This window comes from Peromyscus maniculatus, chromosome 3, assembly GCF_049852395.1.
Source record: "Peromyscus maniculatus bairdii isolate BWxNUB_F1_BW_parent chromosome 3, HU_Pman_BW_mat_3.1, whole genome shotgun sequence".
Taxonomy (NCBI): Eukaryota; Metazoa; Chordata; class Mammalia; order Rodentia; family Cricetidae; genus Peromyscus; species Peromyscus maniculatus.
Window position 1 is genome coordinate 39,318,975 of NC_134854.1, and position 12,664 is coordinate 39,331,638.

At 39.0% G+C, this 12,664-nt stretch overlaps 1 protein-coding gene across 2 annotated transcripts in view; it reads right to left on the bottom strand.

Annotated features, from left to right (window-relative positions):
• Positions 1–12,664, bottom strand: part of Reln (reelin) — a 461,223-nt gene that overhangs the window by 149,327 nt on the left and 299,232 nt on the right. For both annotated transcript variants that reach the window (XM_076566340.1, XM_076566339.1), the window contains exons 12-15: positions 9,053–9,204; positions 3,396–3,508; positions 1,149–1,357; positions 302–430 (exon numbers count right to left, since the gene is read on the bottom strand). In XM_076566340.1, the coding sequence (XP_076422455.1) occupies positions 302–430; positions 1,149–1,357; positions 3,396–3,508; positions 9,053–9,204 (603 nt within the window). The remainder of the gene's footprint in view (positions 1–301; positions 431–1,148; positions 1,358–3,395; positions 3,509–9,052; positions 9,205–12,664) is intronic.

Consider the following 12,664-nt stretch of genomic DNA (forward strand, 5'->3'; position numbering starts at 1 on the left):
TATCTTTCTTTTACTCATTTTAAGTCTGTATTTTGGCAATACAATATCTTTTAAAAAGCAATAACCATGAGGCATATATGCATAACACAAGTATCACACATAAAGGATAACTGATCTAATAAAGTGTGGTCATGCTAGGATTTAGCAAAAATATTTGTGCATTTATTTTCATAATACCACTCTTAAGAAGTCAGTTTGTTTAACTATTATATAAAATGCCTAGTCTTCAAATTACTCATTGTTTTTTATTGCACAATATGGATTCAACCTTTTAATGGAACCTTGGAGTGTGTTTACTCACCCACTGTAGTTTTCAGAGGAGTAGACAGTGCTATGTGGGAGGTGGGGACCCGCACAGATCTCAGGCAAGCACTCAGTGTGGAGCAGCGTCCAGGAACGCCCGTGGTTGGTGGAAAACTCCAAGCTGACACTAATAATAGCAGAGAAACCACAACAAAAGGGGGATAAGGAGATCTCAAATGATTCTTTTTATTTCTAGCTAAATACCTTAAATAAGTCAACGAGTATGGGACTGCGCCGTGTCTCACTAGAGTCTGACCAGCCTTCAAAGGGCAAGCGGTTGGATTGCTGCCATAAAAGCTATATTTGAAGGACAACACACAGTGACCTGGGTTTGTGTTTTGAACTTGATAGATAGCAAGGCAATTACCATGTCTCACACACTGCCACTTCATCCTGTGCATGTGAGACCAGAAAAATTCTTACAGAGGATCTGAGCAACACTTACGCAAGTGAAAGGGAGAAGGCATAGCCCTTGAAGTGCTAATTGACTTCCATACCTATTATTTGGGGTCACTAGCCACCAAGAGGTCGATCTTGTCTTCAGTTACCTTTTCTCTCTCGTCAGTCTGTTATAATGGGTGCTGCCACGGCATGTGCAAACACCCATAATACCTTATATCAAGCTCTCAGAATGAAGCTATTTTCACCAAAAAATCTACCCAGTCACATCCCTCCTGTTTATTAATCGAATAACTTTTTTAGTGAGGAGGAGGAATCTGTATTTTGTTAATACACATTGTATTAAAAACCCATACAGAAATCTACTGACAAATTCTCTCTAATTCATTGGCCAAGTGCACACATGCTCATTTCCCACCGGACCAGGACTAAAATGTGCTTCCTACCTGTTTCCAGGCTGATGCGTTCCACACCCCAGATTAATAGAAAACTGTATCATGTGAGACATTGTAGAAGGTAGAACAGGAAGCACATGGAAGAAGTCTACAGCCCAGACATTCCGATTATGCCCTTGGTGGTTCTTTTGCCTGAGACAAAATTTGGTAGCAGGTGTCTGAATTTCAGGATTGATGACGACAGAAAGCAAAGATGGAACCTTCCAGAAAAAGGAAACTCAAATTATTTACAATCCTTCCTGTTTAGTTGATGTGAATTCTTAGATTCTATGTAGCAATCACTGAATACATAACTGCAATTCATTGAGCTTTAGGCAATGACTGTTGTGCTATATTTGTTTTTCATGTGGAAGATTCTATCTTCAAGGGCAACTCATTTCAATCACTTAAAATTCCTCCTGTGTGAACAGTGGGGTTCCATGTGTGTGACTGATCAAGTATGCGTGTTACGATATTGTATGCGGGAGGTCCTGGTGGGTAGAGCCAAGGTGCCCCACGGCGGGTGAGACACAGAGATGCCATGCAGACAGCCCTCAGTAAAGAGTTTTATTTGGTGGGAAATAGAGAGATAGAGAGAGGCAGAAGGGCAAGGGGTGTGAACCTCGTGGGAAAAACAGAAGAGGGGAGAGGAAAGGAAAGAGTTTTTCCTTTTACAGGCAGGGAGGCACCAAGGGGTGGGATCAGAATATTAACATGTCTACCTTAGCACAGCACTAAGGCAGTTGAATAATTATTTGACTTTGTTAGTGCCTTTCTTTCTTTCTTTCTTTCTTTCTTTCTTTCTTTCTTTCTTTCTTTCTTTCTTTCTTTCTTTCTTTCTTTTTCTCTCTCTCTCTCTCTCTCTCTCTCTCTCTTTCTTTCTTTCTTTGTTTTTTTGAGACAGGGTTTCTCTGTGTAGCTTTGCGTCTTTTCCTGGAACTCACTCTGTAGCCCAGGCTGGCCTCGAACTCACAGAGATCCGTCTGGCTCTGCCTCCTGAGTGCTGGGATTAAATGTGTGCACCACCACCGTCCGGCTTTGTTAGTGCTTTCAAAAGCAGCTTTGTATAATATAAATATTTTTCTCAGCTAGGAACTTTGAAAATAAGACTCAAAACAGAAACAGCCATAGACAATAGATCAATATGTAATAATTTATGTCTATGTGTATGGTGTGAAGAATTCACAAGACCAGAGCAGGTAAAATCCACCAATAATTGCTAGAAAAGTAGTTCACAATGATACTCCAAGTGCAATCAGTTTACAATTGAATGTTGAACTTGAATATTTTTCTCTGATTGCTCCCTATGTTGTTTATGTGTTTATTTTGTGTGTGTGTGTTTATATGGGTGAGTGTACAAATTTGTACATGAGGCCACAGTTCAAGTCAGGCGTCTTCCTCAACTATTGCTCCTCACTTTTCCCCCTTGGGGACAACATCTCTCACTGAATCTGGAGTTTGCCAATTCAGCTAGACTGGCTGGCCAAGCTCCAGAGATCCTGTTTCCACCTCACCAGCATCTGGACTGCAGGTATGCATCAGTATGCCCAACTTTTCACTTGGGTTCTGGGGTCCGAACTTAGGTACTACTGCTTACAGAGCAAGTACTTTATCGATGGAGGCTTCTCCCTAGCCCTCAAATTCTGTAATGTACCCACAGTGCTATCAATGTGGAAAGAAAACTACTAATGAGTGTGGTGTGAGACCAGCACATATTGATATAATGAAAAAAATTCACACCCATGACAAGCATCTCACATAATTTTCAAGATGTTTGTAAATAACCAGAAATAACACCTGTCCTATATCCAGAGAGCAAAGGGAAAAGGGCAATCCTGTAGCTCTAATTAGCAAAGAAAAATGTAAGGGTAACAGTCATCTGAACTCCTGCGATGCCTTCTGTCTGGAGATTTCCAATGCGGGACTCTACTCATTATGTCTAAAAGCAAGGCTGTGAAGCTGCATAATTAGAGTCACTTTTACAGCTTTCTCAGGGACAGGAATAACTGTCAGTCAGAGGTTTGGGTTTTGCGTTATTGTTTCTGTGTTTTGTTCTTCCTGACAAATTCTGAGTTTTCATTTGTATCAGAAATAAAAATGAATGTTAAAATTCCCAAGTCACTTTTAAAAAAATCTAGTAATTTCCTGGGGTGGCAAGCAAAGAGACGAGTCCTCTGTGCCCAGCATGTTCTTTATGGATGTGGCTTCAACCTGAGAGTTATAAGGAGGGTCATCTGGCACAACGGTCCTCATCTGTACCTTATAGGAGGAATAGGAAAGGGTATCCAGTGTGAAGTGCTCTTTTCTTCCTTCAATCTTTGCATATAAAATAACGTCATTTTCATGAGAATCTCCAGGGTCACAGACTCCTCCTGCATGAAAAAAAAATTTGGGGTTAGAACCAATTTGCATCCAAAATATCAAACACAGTGTTATAAATCAGAGCAAGAAACAATTAAAGTATTATATGTCACTTAAGGATACTTTTACACAAAGACAATGGGACCCAAGGAGTTAATTGATGAAGGTAGCTCAGAGAGCCATGTTCCAGATCAAAGACTTGACATGGAAAGGCCAATATTACTCTTTGTTTAATGGAATTACTCAAATAACAGTGTGTGTTGAGTAGTACTACATGGCTATGATTCAACCCAGTTAAGATTTGTGCGTGTGTGTGTGTGTGTGTGTGTGTGTGTGTGTGTGTGTGTGTGTGCGCGCGCGCTCATGCACGTGTGCCCTTTTGGTGTGTGGGAACGTGTGTGTAGGTGTTGCTGTTCTTATGTGTGCAGGCCAGAGGACAACCTCGTGTGTCACCTTCTGCTGGTCTTTCGCTGAGCTGGCTGACTTGCAGGTCTCGCGAGGCTCTGTCAGTCTCTTAACTCCACAGTGCTGGGGTTACATGCATGAGTCATCATACCTGGGCTTGCCATCTCCCCCGTCCCTGGAGAACCTGCTCATCATGACCTTTAAATGGCTGCCGTTACCACACTGTTTTATTATTGTGGCTCTATAATACATCTTGAAATTCGGAATGGTAATCGTCCCAGCATCGTTCTTTTTGCTCAAGATTGTACTGGCTATGAGGTCTATTTTGTGGTTCCAAACAAATTCTAGGATTTTTTTTCTATTTCTCTGAAGAATGCTCTGGGCATTTTGATTGGGATTGCATTGAATCTCTAAATGGCTTTTGATAGAATGATAGTTTTGTAATATTAATTCTACCAACACATGAGCATGGAAGTCTTTTCACTTTCTAATGTCTTCCTCAACCTCTTCTTCACAGATTTAAAGTTTCCATTGCAGAGGTCTTTCACCTCCTTGGTAACATTTATTCTACGACTTACTGTCCTTGAGGCTACTGTGGTTGTGTCCACGATCTTTTTCTCAGTGTGTTTGTGGTTGGTGTACAGAAAATCAACTGATTTTGTAAGTTGATTTTGTACCCTGTCACTTTCCTGAAATTGTTGATTGTTTATGGTTTTCTGGTAGAAATTTGGGGGCATTTATGTATAATATCATATTATCTGTAAATAGAAATAATTTGGCCTCTTCCTTCCCCATTTGTACCCCGATTTCCTTCTCTCCCCTTTAGCTGCAGCCGGTGCTTTGAGTGCTACCCTGAGGCACAGTGGGGATGCTGGACAGCACTGTCCCGGTCCGGATTTTAATGAAGACTTTCTCCATTCCGGAAGATGTTGATGTGGGTCTGTCATACATGGCCTTTATTATGCTGTGGCATGTTTTCTCTAGTCCTACTCTCTAGGACTCTTACCATGAAATCATGTTCCATTTTGTCAAGGGCCTTTTCTTTACTTTTGAGATGATTAAGTGATTTTTGCCTTTAAGTCCATTTATATGAAAATAAGTTTGGTGACTCCCTGTATCAAATGTTTCTGAAATGGTGTTATGAAGATGTTTCAATGAACATGGATGGTATTTTAGCAGATATATTTGTATTCTAAGTATGTATATTTGTTAACTTTTACATTTATATTTTTTGTGCTTCATTTGATTAGTGAAAGGTATATAGTATAGTTTGCTCTCTATCACTCTACTTTATGGTCACACAAAGTGATATACCATTAGAATGGAAAGGCGGGTGAGAGGCTCCTGATGATAGCATTGTCTGAGTACATGTTCTGTCTTTTCTCCTCTATTATACATTATTAATAATCCTTGGTCTTTCTGGCTTCTATCAACTGTCTGCCTCATCTGGTTTTAAAAGCAGATATGGAGAACTAGAAGCTCCATACACTGCCATTCATAACAGCATAGCCACGTAAGAGTAAAGGCATGCAGAAGCATTTCTGAAATTCATCACATTAGCCATTACATTTTCATAGCCTGTTAATGAGAACTGTGACTGGCCCATAGGCCTTTTCTGAGTCCCCAAGTCACACTTTTGGGGCCCTTAAGGAAATTTGTTATCTGAATCTCAAATATCAGCAGTTGACTATAGTCACCCCATTAAGGCCACATGCAGAGCCCATCCCGACGAGAAAGCTGTATCATTTATGAAACATTGTTCTTTCATCTAAGAGCAACCATTTTCAATATCCCAAACAAACACCTTAACAGGCACGTTTGGCTTTAGAAGTGATCTATTAGAATTGTACTGTACAAATCCTGTCTCCTAAGTTCATTCTATAAGGTATTTGACACATTTGAGCAACATTGGTAGAAGCAACAAGAAGCTGGTTTGCTCATTGAGAAGTTAGTGTCTATAAGACAAACAGTAGAGGACTGGAAGGTTCTACGAATGAGCTTGCTGCTGGAGTACGCAGCTAAGCCAGGGAAGAGGAAGTTTAGCATACGCCCTTGTCCTTCTGCTGGGTCCCTAGAGTAGTTCTGGGCATATGGGATTCCAGTGAGTTATCAATGGTGCTGTAGGAAATCTGTGTCCACATTGGCCGAACAGTTTTAGGGAGTGTTATATTCTATATATTCTAGCTTTAGACACTAAAGTTACACTTCAGCTACTAGTGAAGAAAGAAATTTGTCTGGTAACTAATTTTCTTCCCAATTTGTAAATTTTTAGTTTCATAGAGTATTGAGGTTACTATCTGAACTGGTTTTGTCTTTAACTAGACAACTAGAGTATGAATAAGAGCAATAATACCTACTTTTAATTCAGTATTTACTACATGTTATATATCAGGAAAAATTAAATACAAGTATTATGTGTTTCCAACTCATAACAACAGTTTTGAAGGATTAAGTACATTTATCACTTTGCTGATGGGACCGAGTCCGGGAGAGGTTCTACAATAGCCTCCATTTAAATCTGTATCTGATGCCATTCTGTTTGACTTCAACCCTGCATTAACATCACACAGGGAAACTGTGGATGCTCGTATTTGTAAAGCCTTAGAATTTGGCATGCTACATACAATGTGCCTTTTAAAATTATCACACAATTAATATATACTGAGTTATGTAATCTGAACTAATAGGGAAGGTATATATAGTGATAATGTGGACTTCTTTCCAACAGATGTTTATTATAGGCCAACAACCTATAGATAATATTATGATTTTGATAAGGTATCATTTATTTTAGCATTTCATTATGTCAGTGTAATAAAGCAGTTATTAAAGTTATTGTAAATGCTGGTGCCTGAGGAAAAGATCCATATGAAAACAAAATTCTCCTTTAGAAAAACATTTCTTCTATCAACCATTGGATACACATTTAAAAATAACCAAGAAGAAACTGAAAATGTAAAAAGTCACATTGTATGATTTTAGTGTACCACATCCAAAGGCACAAGCCCAAATGACCAATTCTCTGCAACTTCATTAACTGTTCCCAGCATCTTCTCTGCTCTTTTAAGGATGGCAGTGAATAGCAGCTGCTGTTCTAAGAAGAAACACATGTGGGATGCTCACAGAGAACAGAATGGAAAAGGAAATCTGAGAGGAGCCAAGATGTTAAGATGATGACAGAGTCTATCTGAGAGAACCCTCTGAGGGCAATCTGTCAGTCCCGTGAAGTTCAGTGACAGTAACTCCTCCAGGAAGAAATGGAATCTTGCTTAGCTTATGAAGCTTTGATGCGTGGTAGAAAGAAGGGCTCAGGAGGCATCCTGTAGAGCAATTAAATACAGAAAGATTTCAATAAAAGCTGGATGGATGGTCAGTTTCAAAATACCCAAACAGCACTTTAAATAGCTTTATAGACACTCACTGTGTGAGGAAACTGATTTTGCTGGATTTTACTATTTTCAGGGTACTAGACTAGGAGGGGAAATATATCTTGACTTCAGTTTATTATTTAATGAGAAAAAAACAAGACAAATATACAGTAGTTAGTGTGCATTACCTAGAGTCAAGCATGACATGAAATTACTAATATTCATCAGATATTTCACTTTTAAAACAGTTATTATACTTGTATGTGAATGCGTGGAGGAGTGTGTGTGTACGTGTGTGTGTGCACGTGCGTGCGTGCATGTGTGTGTGTGTGTGTGTGTGTGTGTGTTTATGCACACACATTCATGTTTCCATGACCAAAAATCAATCTTGGGCATCTTTGTCTATTGCTCTTAACCTTATTTTTTGAGGCAGGGTCTCTGGCTAAAGCTGGAACTTGCCAATTATCTGGACTGGCTGCTCAGCAATCCCTAGAGATCCTTCATCTCTGTCAACAGTGCTGGATTATGCGAGCTCACTGCTGCCCTTGGCTTTTTATAATCCAAACTCAAATTCTCATGCTTTTAAGGCAAGCACTTGACCCTCTGAGTGAACCCATGTTTTATTTTACCATTAATTCTTCTAGTTAGTCTTTTACTATGCCTAATGTATAGCTTACTTGTCAGACTTCATCATAGGCATGTATGTATAGAAGAAAACAGCATATAGAAAAGGCACTTTAGGACCTGTGGTTTCACACATCCACAGAGATCACAGCATATGGGAAGACTCCTCATAAGAAGGATAATTAGCCCTAACTGCATTGTGGTGATATACTGTAGTAAAAAATCCAAAAGAAAAAGACGGTGTGAACTAAAAGATCTGAGAACAAACTAAATATGCAGTAAACATTTTTAGAGAAACAATAAAAAGATAGTAAAAATGAATGGTATTTATTAGGTTACTTTGTCTTGTTCACTGAAGTTCAGCTCTAAACCACTGTACTGGATACTAATCCTCAACAATGTTTGCTGAATAAGTGAACAGATAAATAAGGGAAAGCGGGGGTTTAACTGAATTCTGAAAGTTGTACAAGTTTTACATAAGTGATAGTCATAAAAACTGATATGAACCAAGGATTGAACACATCATAAATTGCTTGAGAGGAAATGAGATCTAGAACTGATAAAAACTAGCCATTCATTTTCCAGAGCACACACCAAGTGAGAGGTTACTTATAAACTCATCCTAAGTCCCCTCTCACATTGCTTTTGTTTTCTTCCCAGCTACTACATTTGGAGAATCTTTTTACGGGTCTAGATTTTTGCATGCACCATGTCGCTAAGACTAAGGAAGGGAGGTGAGAGGAAGGCATGGCATCTTGTCTTTAGTCATGGTATGTCAAGAATGCCTTTCTTTACAAGATGGCACCAACAAGATGGGTTGATTTACTATTGAAATTCTAATTTCAAATATATTTTATCAGGAGGGTAAAGATAGACAAACAAACTAGATTGGCATATTAATTATTTATTACAACTTTGTTTACTAATATTTTCTAGAAATTACTTTTAATAAAGTGAGAGACAGTTTGAATATTATTTAAAGAAAATGAAGTCTAGATATTTAAATGCACAAACTATTTTAAAGTAAGTACTGAGGCAGGGGTGGGTACCACAGATCTTTTTTTTGTCAGGAGCGCTCAGATTCCACGAATTTTCATGATATATGGTAAATAATAAGCAATATTATTTCTGTAGAAAAAAGCACTGGTCTGTACCTACCCATAACAAAATAGAACCTCAGGTTCCCATAACCGGTTGTATCCATGTAGGGAGTGCATAGCTTCCTCTCTCCATCTTTGAGAAACACCAGTGATAGACCCGATTCTATGGTTCCACATTCTGTACCAACAACAGCTCCTAAGATGTCCCATCTAAATAAAAAAAGAAGAAGAAGAAGAATCATTAAGAGTGATAACACCAAATCCAACTTCATATAGAATTTTTTTATTCAGTGATGGATAAATCTGGGTAAAGATATGGCACTGCAGATTCTGGGCAATGAATAAACCTGAAACCCATACTGTTCAGTTACACTTCTACTTATCAACTTTAGTCAACAGTGTTTACTTTTGCCTCTTCTGTGACTACAGCCATATTCTAGTACAAGAAAGTATTTATTCTTTTTTAACGGTTTGAAGATATCATATATGGATATAATGCATAATGATCAAATCCACCCTCTTCCTTCTGCTCCAATTGACCCCCCATCTCCCACAGAATGTCTTTATTCTTAAAATTCTTACTTTTAAGTTATAGAATCAAATTAACACTGAGGCAAGAGTCAATCAGGGAAGACAGTTCACCCTTGAACTGTATCACAAACGCTTGTATGGTGTCTGTTGCTGTGGGATGTCTGTACAATGTAAATATGTGTTGCTCTCATTGGTTGATAAAGAACGGTGTTTGGCCAATGGCGAGGCAGAATAAAGTTAGGCGGGACATTCTAACTGGAGAGAGGAGAAGAAAGGACAGCGGCACAGACTCTGTGAGCTGCTACCAGGAGAAGTAAATTGTACAAGTAGCGGTGAGTCACAAAGCCACGTGGCAATGCATAGATTAATAGAAATGGGCTGAGTTAAGTTGTAAGAGCTAGCTAGCAAGAAGCCTGAGCCATTAGGCCATACAGTTTTTAAGTAATATAAGTCTCTGTGTGTTAACTTGGGTCCAAGTGGCTGCGGAACCAGGCGGGAAACAGGAAAACTTCTGATTACAGTCTGTATATTAAGAATATATTATATATGTATTATATGTAAGTATTACATATGTGTATTTGAATGAAAAGCCATATGTGCCTGGAAAAGTCCAGTGAGTTTTCTGTAAGGAGCTGAGGTATACACTAGGTCTTGCCAAGCAGGTTCTTGGAGTGCAGAAGAGCATTAATACAGTTGACTTCTATTGAGTGCCAACTAATGTGCTAGACCCTTTCTAGGGACTTCACACACTAACCTAATATCATCTTCACAGAACTCTGTAAAACAGTAAAGACATCCTGATTTTAAATGGAAACTAAGATATACAGATGTTAAGGACAGCCAACAAAAGATAGGCACTATATTCAGTACATGTAATTAGACCCTAGAGTTCATCTCTTTCTTTAGTAATAGATTGGATTAGGAGTTGATCAATCCTAAGAGTATAGGCTGAGAACTGGGTATAACCCTGACACTATCAGCAGTACAGATATCACCATATCTTCATAAGGGTGTGTGCTATGAAGAGTAGACAATGCATTTGAATAACTCATCGGAATAGAGGAACAGAAGTTCAGATACTATTCTATAAACATCCAGGGTGATTTTTTTTCAAATATGAAAATGTGTTTAGCCGGGCGGTGGTGGCGCACGCCTTTAATCCCAGCACTTGGGAGGCAGAGGCAGGCGGATCTCTGTGAGTTCGAGGCCAGCCTGGGCTACCAAGTGAGTTCCAGGAAAGGCGCAAAGCTACACAGAGAAACCCTGTCTCGAAAAACCAAAAAAAAAAAAAAAAAAAAAAAAAAAAGGAAAATGAAAATGTGTTTATGTCTCTGCTTTTTTTTCAATGGCTTCCTATGGCTGTCTAGACAAACTTCAAACTCCTTAATGCAGAATATGTGGTCATGATTGGTCTGACCCAAGAACACATTTCTGACCTTATCTCTGTGGATGTTACATGTTTCTTCCTGTCTTGTGCCAAATGCCCTGGCTATATAACAGGAATTTAAAGTTGCTACAATCACTTCTGTCAGGCCTCCATGCCTTTACTATCTGATGAACAGTCATTCCCTAACATGTCCTCTACATAGCATTTCCTAGACTCACTCATTTTGTCTACATAGCTTCCCGTGGACAGCCTTACCACATCTCATATTTGATCTTTTGTGATATCATGTACATTTTGTTTATATGTTCCTCTTCATCCCTGACACACTAACTCCTAGGCAGCTGCCTTACTTCTATGTTCTTATATCTAGTTCAGGGCCAATGTCCAGCGGAAGCTCAGTAATGATGGAGACATTAAAGAATTAATATCGAAAGAGTGTATGAAGCATAACTCAGTGCTTACTTGGACCATCTTCACTTTCCTTGCCTTTGATAGCCTTGCCTTGCCCCATCATGCGAGACAATTTATACTCCCTTTGGTCTCTCCTAACCCTGGCCTCCCTCATTCCTATCTTCAGGTTGGTGAACTGTCCCTTCATTCACAAACTCCCTATGTCTATCTTAAAGCCTGGTACTACAATGACTGATTTGAGAACCATATTTAAGTTTGAAGACTCGGGGTTTAGTTTTCTGCCACAAGATCACCACTTTAGACCCACCCCTGCCCATTTAGACCCACCCCTGCACGACCACCTGGGCATTAGCTTCTCCATCAACCTGGCTCTGGATGAAGGCTTCAATGTCTTCAAGATTTACAGTATTAAATGAGTGGGTCAATATAGCATTTGCACATCTTTGCTTCCAAACATCTCTTCCCTGATCTTCTCCTCCTTGCAAGTCTGTCTGAGGAGTGCCTAAAGCAGAAACCTCACAATATATTTCCAGCTATAATAGAAGCCAAGAGACTTTTTAGGACAATGACCAAAAACTTATCACAGACATTTAGGCCATTTCCACTTTTCTGGTTATTACTAGAGATACTGTGTGGAAGGTCCTGTATTAAATGTTCACACACATGGACAGACCTCCCCGAGCAGCCATCCTTTAGTAATGTCTATGAGAGACATGGGGTCTAATCCTACATGGTACACATTGCAATTGTGCATTGGTATTTGCTTTTTTGCACGTGCAGTGGCATAACCTTTGTGCACCTTAAGATAACTGAGAAAACAGCAACTCTGATAATTGTCTGTGTTCTGAGCTTCCACGAAACTTTCAGCTGAGAAAAAATGTGAGAGAAGGTGTGTGTGTGTGTATGTGTGTGTAAGTAGAATGGATAATACTTCACCAATCTTCAAACTAGTTGGATAAAGTTATGTTGCTATCAGGAAGATGTAAGATTCCTGTTTCTAAACAAGCTTGTGCCATCTTTGGGTTTTGTTAAGCCTTTAAATTTTAGCCTGGTAGATGGGAGGGAGATTTTTATCTAACTTTTGCATGTCCATGACTACTAATGAGTTTGGACATCCTATCATGTTTATGATTGGCCAGCTGAAGTTATGTTCTCGAAGTTGTTCCTCTCCTCTGTCTATTTTCCATTACAGTCTCACTCTTCTCTCACTTCCTTGTGATCTGAAATATTTAGTTTTTTCTAGACTGTAATTTTTCTTGGGTATATATATTTTATTTTTTATTTGTTTATGTAATTTTGCTTATTAAAAGTTTTAATAGACAGGGCTGGGGAGATGGTTCA